We start from the raw sequence: 24182 nt of genomic DNA, 5'->3' as shown, positions 1-24182 counted from the left end.
ACTGTCAGTTTTTTATATTCCCATATATATATATATATATATATATATATATATGTAATAAAGAAAAAGTACTTGTTTAGTAATACCAATTTATTTGTGCAATCTTTTCTGTTGTTTTATTTATGTTCACTACTTTTATTATATAATATATATATATATACATACATATTTATATTTATAGCAAAAGTTTATTAAACCATATTTGTGGAAATACGCTAATTTGTTCTATTTCTCTTTAATGTAAGACTTACATAGCATCTTTTATTATTTTTTTTTTTTTTTCTGTTTTCCATCTTCTTTAAAATGAATGAGAAAAATATAAAAGAAAAATTAAATGTCTCAATTAATCATTTAAACAAGAGAAAGCTAAAATTTGAGATAAAAATATTTCCTATAGAAAAAACAGTTTATGAGATATTTAATATTTTTTCAAAAAGGATGAAGAAGAAATTAAAACTAACCTTGATAAAATTAAAAAGAAAGAAAAAGAAATGTGATAAGTGTTCAGAACAAATCGATACATTCAACCCTTTTCTTACGTATGATATAGATGTAAATAAAACATCCTTTTCCCTTCTCAAAATAGAAGTAAGAAACGAAAAGGAAAAAGGAGTGTAAAATGAACACACTGAGCTTGTATTTATTATTTATTTTTTTTTTTTTTACATGTATGTAAAAAGTGAGTATAGTGATATGCGTTTACCCTCACATATACATGTTCAGTGTTAATAGAACGAATGCCTTATGTTGTAATGTATAAAATTTATTGAAATAAAATTTTTTTTTTTCCCTTTATCTCTTTGTCATTTTTCTCTCACACCTCCCCCCCATTTGTAGGTCTACTGTTCCAAATGTTACACGATAAAGAATTTTTCAGCATTCTCAAATGAATTATATAAAAATGTTAACTCAGATGATTTTTTGAATTTTTCCCCACTTTATCAGCATTATTATAATGTAAATAACTTAGAAATACAAAACAAAAATATTCTCGAAAATGATATAAACACTCACTTTACAATTTCGGTATTAGCAAAGTAAGATAGAGCTTGTCAAAAAAAAAAAAAAAAAAAAAAAAAAGGGATTTATGTTTGTCGCTAGCTATATGATACGTGTATGGGTTTACGAATGTGCGTCTGCCTCTATAGACGTATGTATACATGTATATATACATGTATGTATCATGTGTGCATGTGTGTGTATTTTCATTTTTGCAGCGCTTAACCATTTTAATGAATCTTTATTTTCCTATTTTCAAGATTGTATATGTTGAATTTTATTTTTTTTTCTCCCTTAGAAATTTAAGATGGAGTTGCTGTACTCCACATAACACTTATGACGAATTTCTAGAATTTACATTGAATAGTCAAGAATCGAAAGAAAGAAGTATTATGAATGAAGATATACTAAGGAAAAGAAAAGTAAAAGAGGCATTATTAACACATATTACCAATGACAAAAAAAAGAAAAAAAGGGTGATCAAATAGAAGTATAGTTGAAAATACTTGCACAAGAATAGCTAAGGTACATGAACAAAAATTAATTCTTGCCCTGCTACGTGGTTATATGTTTATAAATATGTAAACATGTGCGTACATGTGTATGTAAATTTTTCTGAATTTTTAATTAAAAAAATATGACCCAGGAATAATGCCAGTACTTAATTTATTTGCACTTTCCATCAGTGGCATTAAGTTTGTCTAGTGTTCAATATGTTTGGGAAGCAATATATTTGTACATTTAATAGGAAATATATACATGTGTATATATTATGTATATATCTCTGTGTATATGTGAATGAGTGGAAGGGTGGAAGGGTGGAATGGACATGTATATGTAATACATATACGAGTGATTGTACGTATATGTGAACATGCGTACACACGTGTATATATTTGTTTAAGAACCTTTTACATCATTCTCCATTTTTGTTTTTGTTTTCCCTTTTTTCCAAAAGGAATATAAAAATATGTCTTAGCGGACATATAAACCCTTTTCATTAAATTTGAAATATCATTAGTTTATAATTATGTATTATAGATAAACGCCTTTTTTTTTTTTTTTTTTTTTTTTTTTATACTTTTATTATTCTTATTTTTATAATAATTTACGCGTACAAAGAAATTGTTTTGTTAAATGAAAATCACATGATAATCAGATAATCGATAACGTGAAAAGAATATATAAAAAGGAAGAGGACAATATGGGTAAAATATGTAATGAAAAAGCCTTTAACAGTGAAAAGGTGATAATATAAAAAAATGCTCTAATGTATGATAATATGTGATGGGAATTTATGTTCTTGTTTTGGCTCGAAAAAAAAGAAAAAAAAAAAAAAACAATAAAATAAAATAAATGAATAAATGAATGAATAAATGAATGAATAAATGAATGAATAAATGAATGAATAAATGAATGAATAAATGAATGAATAAATGAATGAATAAATAAATGAATAGATATATGAATTGATAAATGAATTGATAAATGAATGAATAAATGAATAAACAAATTAATAGATAAATGAATAAATAATAAAATGAATATATATAAAAGTAAATTTTGATTTTTAAATCATCACTGAAAAATTGTAAAATAAGCGCTCGCCTTATCCATAAGAAGAGATCCAGTATGTGTGTAAACATACTCCTCTGGAGTTAACAACGCGCTATTCAATTAGTAAGTTTTTGTATTCCCACGAATATGTACATATATGATACATGTGTGTTATATATGTTATATGTATACATGTGTGTAACTTTCCAGGCAGATGGGTCATTGGCGTGGTGTTTATTCTGAAAGTGCTTCAAGTTAACCGCTCTATGTTAATCGCTTTATGTATATAACTCTACACTGTCGGTTTATTATACAACTCTCTTTTCGACGAGTGACGACGCTGGTAAGATCCCGCCTTAAATGAAGGATGTTTCTACATCGGCCTCATCCCCATCATGTTGATCTAGTAGGGAAAATTGTAAAAAGTGATTGGGCCTATGTATGTCAGCATAAAAGGACTGGGGAATGTCTAAGTGAGCCGAGTATTTTTGATTATTGTTAAATTTAATTCCCATTAAATTGTAATTCCATATATTATCATCAGGTATTAAGAAAAAGCCAACGAACACATTTGACAGCAAAATCTGAACTTGTTCATACAAGTTGTTCATATTCGGATATGTATATAAGTCAGGGGAATTTTTTTTACTTTTAGCATAACTATAACCTTCTTCTGTTAATTTGTATGCATTGATTGTACAACTACCAGGTGTAAAGGAACAAGTAAGTATAATAGTTTTATTTTTTTCCCAAAATTTTGAAAATTCCACATTGTCATCATTGGTATCATCATCAGCAGCATCATGTTCATCTGAGGTATTGGCTTCTTTATTATTTTTTTTATTTTTTTTCATTTTACATTCTTGCAAAAATGATAAGTGTGCAACCATATCATAGGTCGTTAAGTGATTACTTGTGTTTGAACAGTTCGTTGTTTGTGTATGTATCCATCCTAGTATTTCTAAATTTTCTAAATATTTACTAGATGGTAAATAATTTGATAAAGTTACTGATTGGTAGTTCCCTATCTGAGGTGGTACAAGTATACATTTAATTTCTTTCACATACGAATTGTCAGCAGGTGATGAACCATATAAGAAACCACCTACTTGTATTTTTAAATCAGATATACAAATAAATTTTTCTAAAAGATTTTTTGCAATTACGTATGTGTAATCATTAATTGTGCTCACTGCATTCATACTACCATTTTGATTTACATTTTTTAAAGAACTATTATTATTAACATAGATATGTTTTGTTCTAAATAATAAAGAATTGTTCGCTAGATATCTTATTTTCCAATCCGTTTTTGTTGTAAATGTTTGTTGTTCATGTGGTGATAATGTTGAAACGATGATTTCTGTTCCATGCTTTGTTGTCGTTTTAGATGTAGTAACTTTCATTTGCTGTTCAATATTATCTATATTATTTTTTTCCAGTTCTGCTATTTGTTGTCTTTGGATAGATGGTGGGGTTATTTCCATACCTAATAGTATATCTCTTATTTCATTTTGTGTTAGAGAAGCAATATGTACATTATTTCTCTTTGAGTAATCATTTAGTATTAGATCCTTTAGTTGTACTTCTAAATTAATCCATTGGTTGTTATTAAAGGAAGGCCATATATGATGTGGTTGTGTAATAATATTTTTATTTGGTTGTAATAATATTTTGGATTGCTGTGGGTTTATATGTAAACTTCTAAGAATTAAAATTAATCTACTAAAAGCAGTAAAGGACGAAATGTTGTTTAACCAATCATCATATAGATTGAATAACAACATTTGTGGTTGAGTAGCTTTTAAAATGAGATCTCCTATTTTATTAAGTTTTAATAAAGCTTGAAAAGGCAAGTTCAATTCTGTTCCTTTGATAATAATATTTGGGAAATCTAATAAGTGGACTTCTAACGGATCCAGCATACCTTTTCTTGTAACAATTATTTGTTTTGGTTGTTCTTCAATAGGTAATGATCTAATCAAAGAAGCGACTTCTTCTGCTGTTTTCCATTTCGCTAGCTGAGATAAACGTTTTTGCCCTATCCATACAGAGGTATGTATAATTTTTAAAAATAATTGTCCTGTTTTGGGATTTAATATAAATATAGCACCATTAATAGGTTTAGTAGTTAAATTTCCTTCAAACGTTTTATGAATAGTAACTCTATATACATTTGTATCATCGACAAACCAAATAGTTTGAGATGAAAATAATTCGTTATAATTTTGCGTATTCAAATAAGGTTCAGTCGGTTCAGAGGAATATAACTGAAGACCTTTTCTAATTCTTTCTCTTAATACGTATAATGACGGATTGGATTGAATAATTTTTTGTAGCGCTTTTTGCATTAATGGTTTAAGGTTATTAAACCAGTTACCATAAGCTGAGTACAAATTATATGCTAAATCAACACCTATCAAAACACCAGTTAAGCATGGATATATAGACAGATTATCTGTAGTGTAGTCTAAAAATTTGGCTCTACTGTACCTTTCAATATCATGGGAATCAAAATCACCCCATCTTAGTTGGATATCTATCCAATACTGATTGGAGGTATAAGGATAGGAACTAAAAGAAGCAGGGTTGTTACTGGATTTTATTTCAGGATTGTTTGTAAATATATTATCTTCATCTGATAATAATGATGGTTTGGATATACCCCATTTATAATTTGCAAAAAGTAAGATATCAGCACATGAACTATTCATTTTGTATGATTTTCTTGGATGAATTGTTTCCTTTTGTACTGTTTCTATATCTAATAAATCGCAATTCAGATCAAACACTTGACATATATCCATGACAAGCGATTCATGTATTTTCTGCCATAAATGTGCTCTAAAAATTTGAATTAATGATATTTTCAAAGTAGGTATTTTCCCATGCATAAATATACCTGTTAAATCTAATTGTACTTGAAACCCTACATATACATTTGCTCTATTAATTGTTGGAGACCACCATAGAGTAAATCTTCTGTTAGGTATTTGGTTCAATCCACTCCTTTGTGCATTTGTTAATTTTTTATATTTCATCGATTCTTCAAAACCACTAGCTTTTTCCCAAAATAATCCTTCCCATGTTGGAAAAAAGGTACCTTTAAATAATGTATGCTCTAAAATACCTTCAACACCACCTAATGCTTGAATCATATCAGTTCTGTAATTATTTAGATTCCATAATTTTCCATCATGTCTTTGGTTAGTCCACCAGAATGGGTTACTTTTAATAATTTGATATTGCTTAAATAATTGTCTTATTCTCCATCCTTTGTCATATGCTAATGTATGTCTATCTTTTTGAAAGAGTGTATTAATCCTTGGTATACCTTTATCCCAAGAATCCTCTAAATCTTCTAAAGTAATTTTTTTATTTTGATTATGACATTCATTCCTTTTTAATGCATATTCACACCATACTCTTTGGCTTTCTAAGAATTCACTTTCCCAGGTAGATATATATCTATACAAATTTGGTATTAACTGATCATCTTCATGTGATAACCCTGCTCTAAAATGTGTTATCCTTCCATTATCTGTTTGTTTTATATATCGCAAATCAGACTCAGGTATTAATATATGCCCCATAGATAACATACCTAATCCTCCTAATTCTTTTGGGGTATAAAAAACTACTGGTGGAAAACGAGATGGCATTTTTGAATTTAAACCAATTTTAATACGTGTCTGTATTTTATTTTCACATTTTACTAGTAGATCTAGTAATTCTTCAGTATCTAATACTGCTTCTCTAAAATAAGTCATTAAACCTATTAGAGTTGTATTCCATTTATTAGCAATTTTCGTAAATGTAGTACTTCCTGATGACATTAATATTTGCCTGACTCGGTTTTCAAATCTCTTCATACTATTTTCAGACACCTTTAAATATGCTTCTGCTGTTATTTCTTTTGTTACATCATTTTGTAATTTCCATGTACCTTCTTTTCCACTTGAAGAAATGACTACATTTTTTTCATATGATTTTACATCCATATTATTTATACTGTTATTTGTATTGTTTCCCCCTTTTTGATTACCACCTTCTTCTTCACCATTTAACTCCTTCTTATTATACTCATTGATATATGATGTGTACATGTTAATACCATAACTTAATTGCCTTATTTTTGGTAATATACGTACTTCAAATCCCGCAATGGAAAATAAAAGATTAGGATTATCTTTCGAATAAACACTTACAAAAGTATTATAATGGTCCCAATCTAAAGAGGTTAAAGATCTAGGTATTCTATTTTGTATTTCCCAAAAGGTTGCTCTACCTAAATTTACATCATGTTTCATTTTTCTCATTCGACAATCTCTAGGCCAACAAGTTTTATTATTATAACCAACAATATTTTCATTATTTGGATCTGGATTTTCTGTCAAAAATTTTTGTATCAAATCTTTAGATTCATCATTAGTAAACTTAAATAATATCCATATTTTGTCTACATATCTACAATATAACCTGATAGGATGTCTTGTTTCTATTTGTACATTTTGAAAACTTAAAAACTGATTAATGTCGTTATATGGACCTGCAATATCGTAGGCTCTAGTTAAACCTAATATGAGTAAATCTATTATAATAGTGTAATACTGGAAAACAAAAGATGAAAACTGTAATCCTCGGATAATACCAAAAGAATTAATATGATTCATATCTTTAAATGTAATATTCGTATTATTTTTTGCTGTTATATAATCAGCTATATTATGATCTACAATTAAACGTAATAATCTATTTAATAGTGTTAAATCAATCTTTTCATATATTTTACTAAACTGTGTTTGTAACATGACAACACATTCATTATTTTTGGTTTCCCATATATTATGTAAATTATTTATCCCTTGACACATTTTATATACTAGTAATGGCTGTGGTTCATTATCAGATGGTTTCACCCAATTTGGAAACAGATTTCTCAAATCCCCTTCATACCATAAGTACTGATCTAAATATGCATCTGTAATTTTTTCTAATGGATCTACTTCATACACAGGTACTAAATGGGTGTATAAATCTAAAAATGAAATAGATATTTCCTTAAATGCTCTTTGTGTTAGTAAATGCCTCTTAATTCTTGACAGTGTTTCATACGGGTTATCATACGCTTGTTCGATAAAACCTAGTTCTTCTCTCTGAGATTGGTTTAGCCTATTTTTAACAGTAAATGTTTCTTTTAATTTTTCTAAAGCTAAAATTAATAACTTTGTATCATGTTTATAATTTAATGGTGGAAAGGGAATATGAGTAAATTTACGAGACTCAAACCAGTGAATAGCAGTAGTATACAGAGCGACAGCTTCCTCTCCTGTAACGTATGGCCCATCTTTTAAATATTCATGTTGTCTTTCTTGTTCAGCCTTTAACCATAATCTTGTTAATCTACCTAAATTTTTTTTACATACTGTTTTATCTACAGTTGCACCTCTTTTAATTCTTTCTCTATTATAATAAGTCGCATTTATCCACCAATCAGATTTCAATTTAATATAACGAATGATAATATTTTCTACTGGTAATGGTAAACCAACAACTTTCCATGGAATATTTGCTTTCCAGCATCTCCAAGCTTCACTTAAATGTTGTAATATTAACCTAGCTTTGCTCTTATTATTTTTTAATCCAGCTGGAATCATATCAATAATATCATGCATGACAGCGGCTCTTAATTCTAAGTCGAAATGACTTTCCACTCTTTGTTTTGTTACTGTTTTAGCAATACCTTTAGACACTCTTCCTTCAAATTGTCTAGCCAGCAGATTACTTAACCATCTTTCTAATAAAGGTATTACCCCCCTTAGGAAAAATATCCATACTCTCCATAGTGGCGCCCATAAACCACAACCTGGACCTTTTCCAACAGACCCTGTGTTAAATCTGTAATATATTAAATGCTTTAAATCTTTACACATCCTTACTTGTCTCATCAATCTATATTTATATCTATACATTCCTGTTAATTGACCAACATGTGAAAAGATATACTGAATACCATCTGCCAATTGATATGCATCAATATTTCCTAACCTATACTGTACATGTGAATCTACTATAGATTTTGTTAATCTTAATATCTCTCTACATAAATGAAAAGCATTACCAAAACGAGATTTCTTCCTCTCTTTTGTAGTTAAAGTCTTTACGGGCTTTAAGTTAAAATTATAATCTAGATGTAAATAATTCAAATTCTTACGATGTATCAATAAATTTAACATGTTATATCCTTGTCTACAAACTTGTAAACCTACTTCCACCCAATCCATCTCTGTGCATTGAAAAAATTTCGTACTTTTGAATATTCGAAATAAGTATTTTTTTTTCATGCTTTTTGGTCTTTTTGAATGTAAATGATTCAACACCCAACACTTAAGAAGTTTTTGATAAGATACTCTTACTTTAACCGGATATTTTGTTGATATATGTTCCTTAAACCATGACTGAACCAGTGGTATGTCAATCCCTCTTCTTGTGTACCCACATTTTTTATTAAATGGATATGGTGCATGATATAGCTGAATTCCATTAATAGTTCTTTCAGTGTATAAGGGATAGTCATGCAATAGGGGAAGCATACCATAAACTACATTTTTAACAGTTATTTTGTTCTTTTTTCTCTTTCTTTTTTCACCTTCTTTTGCAGTCTCCCCGCATTTCTCCATCTCATCCCGCTTATACTGCATATGTTTATCATCTAGTTGCCCCTTCTTTTGCTTCTCATCCATTCCTTCGTTTTCCCTTTCCGTCTGCTCCTCCTCACCTGAGTTATCTTCCATGTCGTGGTACGGGTTTCTCCTCTTCTTATTGTTTTTATAATCCTTTTTCGAGCTATTATCACATGAATAATTTTCCAAGGTAGTGTTGTCCATTTCATATTGGTCTTCATCTTTATACTTGTTCGTTCTGCTACTCAAGTTGTTCGAGTTGTATTTGTTGCTGGATACGTTCGTATCACTGTTATCAATGCTGTCATTGCTTGTACTTAACTTTGGTTTCCGCTTCTCGTTATGCTTTCCCCTGTCGATATTACTGTCGCTACTGCTATTGTTCATGCCGCTTCCACTACCCTCATCATTTTCTGTCCCCTCATAACTGGAACTGTACCCCTTCTTTTTACCCCTCTCAGATTCTCTTTTTCCTTCCCTTTTTTTCCTTTTCCCTCTTTCATCTTTTCCATCTTGGTTGTCTTTTTTTGAGATTTCTTTTTTTCTGCTTTTTTTTTTCCTCTTATCGCAATATTTCTCATTTAGGAAGTCGCTATTACTGCTATGACTTCGGTGGTGGTTAACTTCCTCTTCGTCTTTCTCCTCCTTTCCACTTTGATTTTTACACTTCTCACTACGTTCGACATGTGTGTCCTTGTTTCTTCTGTTTCTCATTTGATCAAACGATTTGTCATATGTATCTTCATAAACAATTTCTTTTCTGGTATATGTTAAGTAGAAATCATCCAAGTCTGATTTTTCATTATGAAGATTATTGAATTTTCTAATTTTGTAGGAAGGAATAGGATTAACAATTAGATCAAAATAAAAAGGAGGCAAATCAATATCTTCTAACTTAATGTAAACACACATAGGTGAGTGATATTTACTCACTGCAATTTTTCTAGGTCTGTTATTATATAAATATGGGAAAGCAATTTTATATTCTGTTCTAATTGGTTGCCGTATAATAATTTTGTTAATATCATTAAACTCATTCCAATCTTCATCATCTTCATATATATCTCTATATAATGGTTCGAATTTTGGTCCTCCGGGTATTGCCATATTTAATGCTTTGGCAGTATAAAATGATTTGAGATTAAATAGGTAAAAATAATTATCATCTTGAAAGTCACTAAAGAGCTGATTACCTAATCTGTATAGAACACCCATTTGTTCTAATGATAATTTATACTTCTTATAACTGGTACCTTTAATATGATTTTTATTATATAATAACGGTTTAGAATCATAAAACCAATCAATAACACTTTTATCTTCTTCTTTATCTAATTTCATTTGTATACATTCTAAGGGTTCTATATCTAATATATTGTCTGCATAATCTAGTGGTGGTTCTTCATCATCAAAAGGTGGAAATCTCATTCTTTTAAAATGTTTTCTATCTCTTTTTTCTCTTCTCATCATAATCCACATGGTACCCCATTGAGCTATATACAATGGATCTATAACAACAAATATTTCATTTACAAATGTAATTGCACCACTTATATGATATATCACTTTTGTATTTTTTATTTGTTCCCATGGCATAGGTATATTTTCTAATAACTTAAATACTGCATGAGGAATATATTTTAGAGCTCCTAAATAAACTCGTTTATCATATCTATATTTTTTATTACTCATATCACCATGTTCTTTTACAATTGTTCTCAAATGCTCACACGGCATTTCTTCTTTTTCTTCTACAACACCAAATTTTTTCTTTTTTGCATATTTTTTACTATTCAACATTTTCCATTTCCTAGCTTTTTCTTTAATTATAGAAAATTCTTTAGATCTATACATAGGATTCATAAAACCGTTAGCACCCTCCATTCGCATATTATTCATATAATATCCTTCTTCTCCTTCTATATCTTCATCCTCATTATTTGTTTTATGTTTTTTTTTTTTTTTCTTTTTCTGTTTTTTGATCTTTCCATTTTTTTGTATATATTCATCTTCCGTTTCTTCTTCATTGTTTTTTTTATCTACGTGCATGCCATTTTCTTTGTTATTAAAAGGGTAGAACCCACCCTCCTCTTCTTCTTTTGCATTGAAATACATGGATGATGAAATAACGTCATCAGTACTACTATTATTGGTATTGTTGTTGTTTTCCCCTTGTTGTGCCGCTTCCGTGTTATGCATTTTCATATAATTAGGAAAATGTAAAGACTGATGTGGAGGTAAGTAAAAGGATGTGTTTATCCCTTGTATGTTACCATTAATAGTTCCACTACTATTTTGCATATATGGAGGTCTATTATTGAACGTCATACTATCCACATTTTGATGATACGCATTATGATTATTCATAGTACTTGCACCTTTAAGATTTTCCATTGAACTTCCCATTTTATTATTTTTCATTTTTACACCTGACATTTTCATCATAAAGGGGGGTGGAGGAAGGTTCATCATGTTCGGCAAAAGGTGGCTTATATTGGGGGGTAGATAATTCATATTCAGCGGCATATTAGGCATGTTCGGTGGCATACTATACATATTCGGTGGTATGCTATGCATGTTTGGTGGTATGCTATGCATGTTTGGTGGTATGCTATGCATGTTTGGTGGTATGCTATGCATGTTTGGTGGTATGCTATGCATATTTGGTGGCATATTATGTATATTTGGAGGCATATTATGCATGTTTGGAGGCATATTATGCATGTTTGGAGGCATGCTATGTATGTTCGGTGGTAGGTTAAGCATATTCGGTGGCAGGTTCGCCATATTCGGTGGTAAATTTGTCATATTCGGTGGTAAATTTGTCATATTTTGTGGCAGGTTCGACATATTTTGTGGGAATGAGTTCATACTATGCATAAAATTGTTAACATTGCTGGGGGCAGTTTTTGCATTTTCTTGTAGACTATTATTCATATTAAGGTCATTTTTGTACTGTTGATTATTATAATACGTACTATTAATAGCATTATTTTGTAGGTTCATATTATGCATGGGCATATTGCTGGGTATATTAGGAGCTCCTATACTTGATGCATGCCCTTGCAAATTAGTATTATTCATCAAGTTTGATGGATCATTTGTATTTCCTGTTTGACCATTGGAATTATTGGTAAAATTATGAGGATCCTTATTTATATTAACTACACCGTTTTCATTATTGCATGTCATACTTTTGTTTTCTTCATAATTGTTGCTAGTCCTTGTATCTGTGTAGCCTTCACATGGCTGTGCTAGATTTAAGCCATTATTAACCCCCTAAAAATGGAAATATAATTTTTGAACATATACTGTGCATAAAATTTTGAAAAATTCATGAATTTTTTTGAGAGCTTTTATTTTATATGAACATGGGTGGTTAAAAAAAAAAAAAACAAAAAAGAATTTTCTCTTTTGTTATGGAGATAAAGAAAAGATATACACGCGTGTATACATGTACATATATGGATTTTTCTTATCATATGCATGACACGTCCATATCTATTCTTACATCGTTCGCGTTATCTTCTGTGGACTGTTCACAAGCTCCATTATGGTTCATTTTAAAATGGCGAAAAGGTAGTGCAACCGCTTACACGTACATATATATATGTATACATAATACATATGTACTTATATATATATATACATATATATACACATAAATGTATATACATATACAAATACGTACATATATATATACATATATATAATATGCGTATGATTCTTATTCGGTATAATATCTTTCCCAAAACTCTTATAACTCTTTAAAAAAGGTACTATCTTTATATGACAAAAAATTTGAAAGAAGAATATAGTTTTAAATTTTTTTTAAACGTTTTTATATCATTTGTGAAATATATTATATGGTTATACATGATGATGTAACATAAAGGATATAATATATTCCTTTTTTTAAAAAGAATAAAAAAAAAAAAAAAAAAAAAAATTGAACACAAATATATTTTGCTTTAATTTCATGAAAGTATGATGAAAAAATGAAATAAAAAAAATAATCTTTAAATTAGTTCATTCTCAGCAACGTACGAAAAAGTTTTAATGTTTTTATATGTTGCATTTATTGAAAAAAATGAAAAACGTGCATAAGTAAAGAGTAAGAAGAGAAAGGACTAAAGAAAGAAAAAAATATAAAACATTGCCTTGGCTCTTAATATATATTTGTACAAACATGTGATTAGTAGTTTATTAACGTTTCCCTATTTGCATTTTAAAGAGCAGTAATAAATAAGCATTTACAAGAAGTTTTAAAAATGTCGCCTTATCTTTTCTCGTATGTACATAATATATATATATATATATATATATATATATATATATATATATATATATTTATTTTTTATTTATTTATATATACCTACTTAATGCATATTAAGGCACAAAATAATAGTGTAACTCCAATAAGAGTAAAAAGGAGGTATGAATTTTTTATTTTTACCATAAACGGTATTCTACATATTTATATAACATATAATAAAAAAAAAAAAAAATGCATCCATAGTATTTATTATTACTGTGCAATTGTATTTATTAAAACACATTCCTCCGTTGAATGTGATATTTGATTCCATTTTTACGGAAACTATGGAACTAAAAAATAGTAGCATAGTAGTGAAATGAATAAAATAATGCAAAAAATAAGTGAATAGGTTAAAAAAAAAAGGAAACGACACGATGTAGTACAACAAACAAGTGTCAAAATATGCGTTAAACCATCCCCGAAAAAATTAATTTCCTTTTATTTTTGTAACTAAAATGGAAATTACTATAAATGACAAAATAGGAATGGGGATTAAGATATTGCTTAAGAACTGCTAGAAAAATGGCAAGGCTAAAACAAACGGAAATAGTTACATATGCGTTATGGATAGTTTAAGTAACAACTTAGAGCTTAATTTTATGCACTTCTATATATGTATATATATATATATATATATATATATATATATATATATGTATATAGATAGATAGATATATTCAACGTGACTATTTGCTTTTAAGTTGTACATTAGAAAGCACAAGGTAACGTTTTAATTTTTGCAACAGACTAGATATGTCCCCCCATATCACAAAAGGCATACATATGAATTGGACTATTTCGCGTTCCGAAGTTTGTTTATAATAGTGGATCTAAACTTACATATACACATAAATTAATATAATACATATGTATATGTATGTGTACATTTGAGTTCCCCTTTAAATAGCAACTTGCAAATATTTAGGTGTGCTATAATTAGGAGTTACTACAGGACACAATAGAGTATATAATAAAAAAATTATATGTGTAATGATTTGTTCCCTTTTTTTTTTTTTTTTTTTTTCTTATAGTGTATTGAAAAAAGCTACAATGAAGCAATTTTAACAAATCGTTATATATAAGTAAAAAAAATAAAAAATAAATTATCCAGCAGAGAGATCAATATCCATACATATGATTATTAAAATGTGGGTACTTATATCACAGTTGTATAAAGCTCAAAAATTTGCCCATACAGTGCTTATTACTTTTTTAAAAAAGGAAAAATATATATGCCTATATAAAACGTTCACCTTATGCACACATTCGTAGCTAGAACATATAAGCATGTAAGCTATCATACGTTATGTTACCACGTAGGCGATACAATAATTTTTAAATCCTTAAAAACATATCTTTTTGATGACCCTTCTTTTCTTCCACACTTATGTTGTATTCACTTAATAAATGAATATTTTAATTTAACCATTGCGGGTTAACGTTTACGCATATATATACTTGTATTTGTACACATATATTACAAAGCTATAAATACAAATATATTTTTCCAAAAAAATAAAATAATTTGCCAAGAGATGTATTTGCACTTTTCCTATAATATATATCCTTTTTTGAAAACAACATTTTGGTAACACATTCCCCTGACTTTTTGTGAGTTTTTCAATTGCCCCTTTTTAAGATAAAACTTTTTTTAGTATTTTTTTTGTTTTTTTTCTTTTATTCCATATGTATAGCACATCAAAAATATAATTGAAAAGATTATATATATTTTTTTGTATTTTGCCGAACATTTTATTTTATATATCACAGTCAAACGATAATGCACAGTTTGGAACGATAAATAAAAAAAATAAACAAACAAACGAGCGAATGTACAAATAAAATAAATAAATAAAATAAAATAAAAGGCAAGTACAAAATAGAGAAAATTCTGAATGTTTAAGATATAAGTACGCCCATTTAACAAAAAATTAACCCGTTTTCCTTTTTTTTCCTTTAACATCCATATTTTGAATGTATAGTGGCCCTTTTTTTTTTTTTTTTTTTTTTTAAACTTCTAATATCAGACTGTTCTCATATTTTTGCAAACATAATATCACGGACAAAACATTATATATTGAAGACAAAAGATGAGGTCAAAATAAGTAGCTCATAAAAATTAACCACATGAATTTAAAAAATTTTGATTGCTCAATTTTGATTTATCGTGAAGATGCCTTAACATATAACTTTTGAATTATTCATCACCCAGTGATAATATATTTTACACTTACTCACATATCGAACATGTATGAGAATACTATAATTGATGAAAAAGGAAGAAGAAAAATACACCAAAAAAAATAAAATAATAGAATATAATGATAAAATAAAGTAATAGTACAAAATAATATAGTAAAATAATATAGCAAAATAATATAGTAAAGTAATATAGCAAAATAATATTGTAAAACAATATAGCAAAATAATATAGCAAAATAATATAGCAAAATAATATTGCAAAATAATATTGCAAAACAATATAGCAAAATAATAAAACAAAGATAAACCAAATGAAGAGGGAACAAAAGTGTATCTATCAAAAATGTAAGTTCATTGGAGGGGGTGGGTGCAAAATAAGTTTAAGAAAAATTAGATTATAATAGAAATTATCTTAGTTAAGTACTTCTAAATGGTGCAATATGTTTCTTTTTTTTTTTTTTTTTTTTGGCGTGGGTGTCGTATATGTGCGTTCATATCAATATAATATTTACTTGACAATTTTAAATAATAATTACCCCTTATATGGCGTCTTCCTGTTCAATCCTCATAGTGTATGTGCTGAACTATTTTGGAAAAATGGTTCGATAAACTCGTATAGTAGTTTCATTTACTTTAATAATAGACATTTTCCTTTCGGAATACATATAAGAGTTGTAGTAACCACAAAGAAAGAGATCGTCCACATCAATGTCGCTCCAAAACTTACACAGTTGATCTCACAGTTGATATTTCATTAATCTGCATGTGCAAGAAATAAATTAATATTGCAAAAAATTTTAAGTGGCTCCAGTTACGTTTATCCAATTTCCTTGTGTTTTAAGGCGTCTCTCTGATCATAGATTCATGTATACACACGAGCGGATATGTACATTTGTGTGTACATATGCATGTGTGCAAAAATCTACATATCATAATGTAGTATCATTGTTGGGGTTTATCTACTAAGGTCTTTATTTCTTCCTCTGACATGGTCGAAGTGGCCAAATATCGAAGTTTGCATTAAAAGAGGTTGCGAGCATGTATGAATGTTCATATGGTTTTATATATTTATATGTACACAACCACTCACCGATGTGCGGATGTATGTATGCTTATTTATTGTGTCGCAAAAGAAAGAATGTTAACAAAATTATTAAAACATTTCATTTATAATTAATCGACAAAGATATAAAAAAAAAAAAAAAAAAAATCATTATAAATATAACAAAAAGGAAATTATTTTTATTAAGGAATATATTCTTATTTTATTCTATTTCATTTTATTTTGTTCTATTTTGGTTTATTTTATTCTGTTTCGTTTTATTTTATTCTATTCTGGTTTATTTTATTCAGTTTCGTTTTATTCTATTTTGCTTTATATTATTGTGTTTCGTTTTATTTTATTCTATTTTATCCTATTTCGTTTTATTTTATTCTATTTTATCCTATTTCGTTTTATTCTATTTTGCTTTATATTATTGTGTTTCGTTTTATTTTATTCTATTTTGCTTTATTATTATTTTTTTTTTTCTCGATATATGCTTACAAAACATGAAAGAAGCTGTAGGAAATACGTCGCTGAAGAGAATAATTCTTCTTTCTCTTTTCGTTCTCGTAGCAAAGTATATGGAATATTCTTCTATAAAAAAAAGGCATATAACAAAACATAATTATGATGATAACCGTCGAACGGAGTCTACTACTTTAACTAACACCCATACTACTGTATGTAGTAATAAAGAAAATAAAAACCTGGCTGCTTCAAAAAATTTTACAAATATAGCGAATATGACGAATTTTACGAATTTTGCGAATATAACAAATATTCATGAAAACTGTCCCTTTTATGTACCACACATTTCAGCTGATGATGGAAAAAAAGGCAATAAAAAAGTATACACAAATAATGGACACCATATAGTACCTCATAAAAAAATAATATATATGCCGATTGAAAAACAAGATAATGTCAAAGCATCTGGATTTTTACTTTTTACTGAAAAAAAGGACAATTCATTTTTCTATGGGTATAATAATGATATATATTATACGAATGAGAAGGAAGAATTTTGGCCGTTTCATATTGTTAGCACAATTCTAAATAGAGTGAAACATTTTTCTAATACTATGTTCAGTAGAACAGTACAACTGATTCATATTTTAATAAACACTTCTGATCAATCTGACCATTCTAACTACTCTGTCCATTCTGACCACTCCAATAATCGAACGAGCGAATTTGAAGAAAATTTGTTTTTTCAAAAGAATGAACATACAAATAGTATTCAACCTTTTAGTTGGAAAAGAAGAATTTATAAAATTTTGGCTTATCTTGCTCATAAATTTTTTCCAAAAGTATTTATAAATATGGATAATGAATCTATTTATAAAAACCTTTTTCCTTCACTTAATTATGAACATAATATTATAGAAGTGGCATCTACCCCATATATGCATAATGATGAATATGTCAAAATAGCATCTAAAGAGAGACATGTAAAAGCACATTCAGAAGGTTCATCTATACATAAAAAAGATTTATACTCCAATGCAGATAACTGGCTGACTACAAGTGTAACCAATACATATTCTTCTGATGATCTTAAAAAAAAGGAAAAAATGTATGTTCATTTGAATGACGTAAAAAATGAAACTAACATTATTATCAAATTGGTTAAAGAAGTACCACACGATGGTAATAATGGACAGAAAACGCAAAACACGAATTATCAAAATCATAAATTCTGTCAAGGGGGAATGACAATACTGTCGAAAAAGGTGAGGAAAATATTATCATCTAACTACAATTTAGTAAGTAATAAAGATGAAAGCAGCGATAGTGATGATGGTTATACAATTAATGTTAAATTTGAAAAAGTAACTTCTGGTAAAACAGGGTATCTGTCATTAGGACATAAAGATAGGGAAGATAAGAAAGATAAGAAGGATGATAAAGATAAGAAGGGTGATAAAGATAAAAAGAAATGCAGGATCTTATCAGAAGATAAAGAAAACACCGATAAAAGTTCAGATAGTGACGATGATAAAAAACACGATGATAATTCTAATGAGCGAGAGAAAGAAAATCAACTAAATGGAAGTGGCCCCCCAAGGGATACAAAACCATGGAGGTGCAGGTTGTTATTAGAGAATGGAGAAGGAACACATTATTCAAACAGTGAACAAGATGACGAAGGGAAAAATGCAAATGTAGTAAATAAGACAAATTATAGGATTTTATCAGAGGAAGAAGAGAGAGAACATGGAGATGGAGATTCAGACAGTGAAAGGAATGACAATGCTAAGAATGACAATGATAAAAATGAAAATGAAAAAAATAATGAAGGAAATAAAACAAGTTATAGAATCCTATCAGAAAATAAAGAGAAAGAAGGAGATGGAGATTCAGACAGTGAAAGGAACGACAATGATAAGAATGACAATGATAAGAATGAAAATGAAAAAAATAATGAAGGAAATAAAACAAGTTATAGAATCCTATCGGAAAATAAAGAGAAAGAAGGAGATGGAGATTCAGACAGTGAAAGGAACGACAATGATAAGAATGACAATGATAAGAATGAAAATGAAAAAAATAATGAAGGAAATAAAACAAGTTATAGAATCCTATCAGAAAATAAAGAGAAAGAAGGAGATGGAGATTCAGACAGTGAAAGAATGACAGTGAAAGGAATGACAATGATAAAATGAATGATCAAGTTAGAATCTATAGAAAATAAGAGAAAGAAGGAGATGGAGACAGACAGTGAAAGAATGACAGTGAAAGGAATGACAATGATAAGAATGAAAATGAAAAAAATAATGAAGGAAATAAAACAAGTTATAGAATCCTATCGGAAAATAAAGAGAAAGAAGGAGATGGAGATTCAGACAGTGAAAAGAATGACAGTGAAAGGAATGACAATGATAAGAATGAAAATGAAAAAAATAATGAAGGAAATAAAACAAGTTATAGAATCCTATCAGAAAATAAAGAGAAAGAAGGAGATGGAGATTCAGACAGTGAAATGAAAGAATGACAATGATAAGAATGAAAATGAAAAAATAATGAAGGAAATAAAACAAGTTATAGAATCCTATCGGAAATAAGAAAGAAGGAATGGAGACAGACAGTGAAAATGAAAAAGGAATGACAATGATAAGAATGAAAATGAAAAATAATGAAGGAAATAAAACAAGTTATAGAATCCTGTCAGAGATTGAAGAATGGAAAGAAGGTTTAGACGATGATAAAAAGAAGGAAGAAGGCAAAAAAGATGCTAAAAGTTTATATACATTAACAAAAGGAAGTAAAGGCTTGGTGTCATCAAAGGATAACATTGAAGAAATTAAGAATAACAGTAATGAGGAAAAAAAAAATAAAAAGAAAAGGTCGTGGGTATTAATAGGAAATAATTCTGAGTTAAAAGGTGGCAAGAATGGAAAAGATGAGAAAGAGAATGGAGAAGACGAAAAGCAAGAAATCGAGACAGCCTCAGATAGAAAAAATGGAAAAGAAAAGAAATATACGAATGAGTATATCGATGAAGAAGAGTTAGAAGAGGAGGAAGAAGAAGAAAGAGAGGAGGAGAAAGAGAAATACAAAGATATGGACAAATGCAAAGATAATGAAAAATTCAAAGATAATGAAAAATACAGAGAGAAGGAAAAATACAAAGAGAAGGACAAATATAATGAGGAAGAAGAGGAAGAAGAGGAAGAAGAGTACGATGATGAAGAAGATGGAGATGTCAAAGAGATGAGGAAAAAGGAAATTTATAAATGTAATTATTATACATGTGATATATTAGAAACAGTAGCATCAGTTAATGTAAAATCTGATGGTGATAAGTATGATGCATTCAGTTTAGGTAACAGACATCCTGAACGTCGCCTTGATGAACGTATTAACAGATCAGATGACCCTGATAGGTGTTTAACGTATAATTGTCTATTTAATGAAAGAGAGAGTTTATTTAGAAAAGGAAATTACTATTTTATAAATCCTGGACCATATAATATTATAAAAATGAAACAAAATAAAGGAATGTTTTATTCAAAAAGTAGTTATGATTATATGAATTGTTATTCCTCATCTTTTAATGAAAAATCGACATTAGCGGATACAGCAGATGATTCTAAGAAGCGTTTAAAACAAATTGAAGAGATTATTCCAGGTTGTCTAACTGGGTTCAAGTCTGATGATGGTTATCAAAAGTTACTTACTCCTATGTTTGTACAGAATGACATATTTTTACATTGTGCTTTTAAGAATGATGCAAGTAGTGAAGTTAATGATAAACATGAATCTTTTCCTATTAAGATATATTTAAAAAAAAATTTAGACAAAACAAAAGGTTGTTCATTTCAGATAAATGAAGGGAGTAATAAAGCTTACAAAGAGTATGCTCTGAGAGAATCCTTTTTAAGTAATAAAATAATTCTAAATGATATAAATACAGGAAATGATTGTATAGTACATGCTTCAGACGAAATTGTTGGTTTCCAGTGTGGACCGCCCTACAGATTTCAAAGAAAGGATAATATTATTTTAGAAGATTATAGTGTTACTACTAATACTAGGGAAAAGTATATGATAAGGGAAGAAAGGAATGAAGACTTTGGTTTTTTCAAAACTGAACCTTTTAATTGTTTTGAATATGTTAATGACAATGAACCTGCTGAAGATGTAGTACCCGGGAGTATAGTTTTTCCTACATCCAGTATTTTAAAAGGACAAATACATACAAACCATACAAGATATATAAAATTAAGTAAACAGAGTGAAAATAAAATTGTATCGTGTTCTTGCAATTATTATAGTGCAAATAAATTGCTATACATTGGAAGGATAATAATAAAAGTTCAAAAGAGTAATAGTGTTCATTTAAATAGTCCTATTGGATTAACAAAAGATATGAGAAATTTTTCAGCAGAAAGAAAAAAAAAATTTAATTACGATTCGAAACTAGATACAGAACAATTTTATAATAATGGACATAATTTTTTTAATAATTATTATATTCGTGGTAGTACTTTGTCAGATACAGGTAGGGATATGAACAGTATGACTCATCAGGGCGAAAGGAGTAAACTCGAGGTATTATCTCAACTTAACCGTATAATGGATAAAATGAGGGTAGGAAATTTCTATAAAAAAAAAAAGAGTATATCTGGGCATTATGACCATGATGATGAATATGACCATTCGGATAGCGAGTTAGATGGTGATGACTACGGTAAATGGGATAGCCAGTGGGGTATCCACTGGGATAGTCAATGGTATAAACCCTCGGATAGCCAGTGGTATAAACCCTCGGATAGCCAGTGGGATAGACTCTGGGATAATCAGTGGTACAGGCCTTCGGGTAGACAATGGTATAGGCCCTTGGATAGACTGTGGTATAGACCCTCAGATAGCCAATGGGATAGGTACTCGGATAGACAGTGGGATGAGAACTGGGGTAACCAGTGGGATAACCATGGCGGTATTGACGTACGAAGTGACTTATTAATGGACTATGATGAAAATACAGAGAATGAACATGTAAGTTCGAAATATAAATCATTAAAAAACGCTATGGATATCCAAGACAGCATATTACAAGCAGGAAAATCCCAAAATATTGCTTTAATTAATAGGTCCAAAAATGTTAAAGTCGTATTACCAAAATATGAAGAAAAATATAACAAGTACTATGAAGAGATGATCCACCCTAAATTTATCTCATTGATATATGAAGAGAAACCTAACGTAAATGAACAAATTAATAAGTCTCTGAAACTCTTTAAAGAATACTACCCTCCTATGCTAGGGGAAACTACATCCGAAGAAGACGTTGAAGAAGAAAGGGGAGATGTGGATACACTAGATAAAGGGAAGAAATATACAGAGTATAAGAAATGGAGAGATGAAGAGAAACTGAAATGGGGATCCGACGGGGAAAATATATTGAAAGCTAAAAAGGAAAAGAAATGGTGGGATGAAAGGAAAAAGAAATGGATGACTGATGATGAAATGAAATTAATGACTGGTGCGGAAAAGAAATGGTGGGATCAAAAGAAAAAGAATTGGGATACTGACGAGGACAAGGAATGGGAAACTGATGAAGAAAAGGAGTGGGTAACGGATGATGAACAAGAAGAGGAAGCGTTTCACAAAAGAAACGATGTATCATATGCTGAAGTAACTGGAGAAGAAGTTAATAAAATGGGAAAAGGAAAATATAAAAAGAAGAAGAAAAAAAAAGAGGAAGAAAAGAGTGAAGAGGGTGGTAAAAAAAGATGGAGTGGAATGAATGGAGAACATAAATATGGAAAAAAAGATGAAGCAAATGACCAAATAAATAAAGAAGAAATAGTCGAAAAGCAGCGAGAAGTAGGGGATGAAGAAAAAGCTGCAGAAGGTGAAGAAATAGGGAGTAAACAGAAATCTGAAAAAAAGAGGAAAAGAGGGAAGAAAAAAAGAATGACAAAAAAACAAAAAAGAGAATGGGTGAAGGAAGATAAGACGAACAATTGGAATAATGAAAAAATGAAGGAAGAAAAAAGAGATGAGTGGAAGAATGAAAATATGAAGGAAGAAAAAACGAATGAGTGGGAGAATGAGAATAAGACGAATGAATGAAAAAAAGTGTAAAGAACAAAATGAACTGTATTAAACAGAAAAAAAAAAAAAAAAATATAATAGGATACAATACCATACGTTAACACAACATATATAGGTTTCAGGAAAAATATGAGCCTGATATTTATATTACTAAGTATATGTATTATAGTGTATTTGGCAAAATAATAAAAAACCTCTTTGTACATTAAGTCCAAATGGATTGGATATATATGTACACAAATTTTTATCGAAATTTTTAAATTTTAATTTATGCTTTATTTATGCCTGCTATGAGCTTGTTTATTACAATATGATTAAGCGCTTATTTGGAAATTTCCTTTTTTTCATTATTTTAGCTGTTCTATTCACGATTTGACATAATATACGTGCTTGTGTTATGTTATGTATTTCATTGCATATATATTATCGCATATTATTATTAAAATGTAAACATGCATGAGCACATGCTTGAATACGTGCGTACACAAACACATACATATATGCATGCATACACGCACACACATTGATGAAACTTTACGTACTCACATACGTCCGTTTAATATTAATCGCTTTTCTTGCGTCTATATTAACGGCTTCAACTTTTTAATCGCTTAAACTGTACCGCGAAAAGCGAGAATAAATGCTTTAACTAAATTGCAAAGATTAACAAGCTTAAACAGGTTTAAAAAAAATAGATAAATAAAAAATAAATATATAAGAAATAAATATATGAAAAATAAATAAATATATGTTGAACTATTTTTTTTTTTCATTTTACAACTGTCTAGTATGTATTTAAAAGACGACGAGCGCA

At 28.9% G+C, this 24182-nt stretch overlaps 2 protein-coding genes and 1 pseudogene across 2 annotated transcripts, besides 1 other annotated feature; 2 read left to right on the top strand and 1 right to left on the bottom strand.

Moving 5' to 3' along the window:
• Positions 1 to 303: 303 nt before the first annotated feature.
• On the top strand, positions 304 to 1487 carry PmUG01_03015600 (conserved Plasmodium protein, unknown function; the record flags this gene model as incomplete). Its single annotated transcript, XM_029008782.1, has 3 exons — positions 304 to 552; positions 838 to 1037; positions 1298 to 1487. The coding sequence occupies 3 exons, from the start codon at positions 304 to 306 to the stop codon at positions 1485 to 1487; spliced, it is 639 nt and encodes a 212-aa protein (XP_028859375.1).
• A 1425-nt stretch (positions 1488 to 2912) lies between these two features.
• On the bottom strand, positions 2913 to 12801 carry PRPF8 (pre-mRNA-processing-splicing factor 8, putative; the record flags this gene model as incomplete). The annotated part of the gene is made up of 2 exons (XM_029008781.1): positions 2913 to 12518; positions 12751 to 12801. 2 exons carry the CDS (start codon positions 12799 to 12801, stop codon positions 2913 to 2915), a joined length of 9657 nt encoding a protein of 3218 aa, XP_028859374.1.
• Positions 12802 to 17310: 4509 nt separating this feature from the next.
• Positions 17311 to 23386, top strand: LISP2 (annotated as a pseudogene).
• Positions 17311 to 23386: a sequence feature (6-cysteine protein).
• Positions 23387 to 24182: the final 796 nt, after the last annotated feature.

This window comes from Plasmodium malariae (genome assembly GCF_900090045.1).
Source record: "Plasmodium malariae genome assembly, chromosome: 3".
Classification (NCBI taxonomy): Eukaryota; Apicomplexa; class Aconoidasida; order Haemosporida; family Plasmodiidae; genus Plasmodium; species Plasmodium malariae.
The sequence above is the reverse complement of the archived record's forward strand: the minus strand, read 5'-3'. Positions and strand labels throughout refer to the sequence as shown.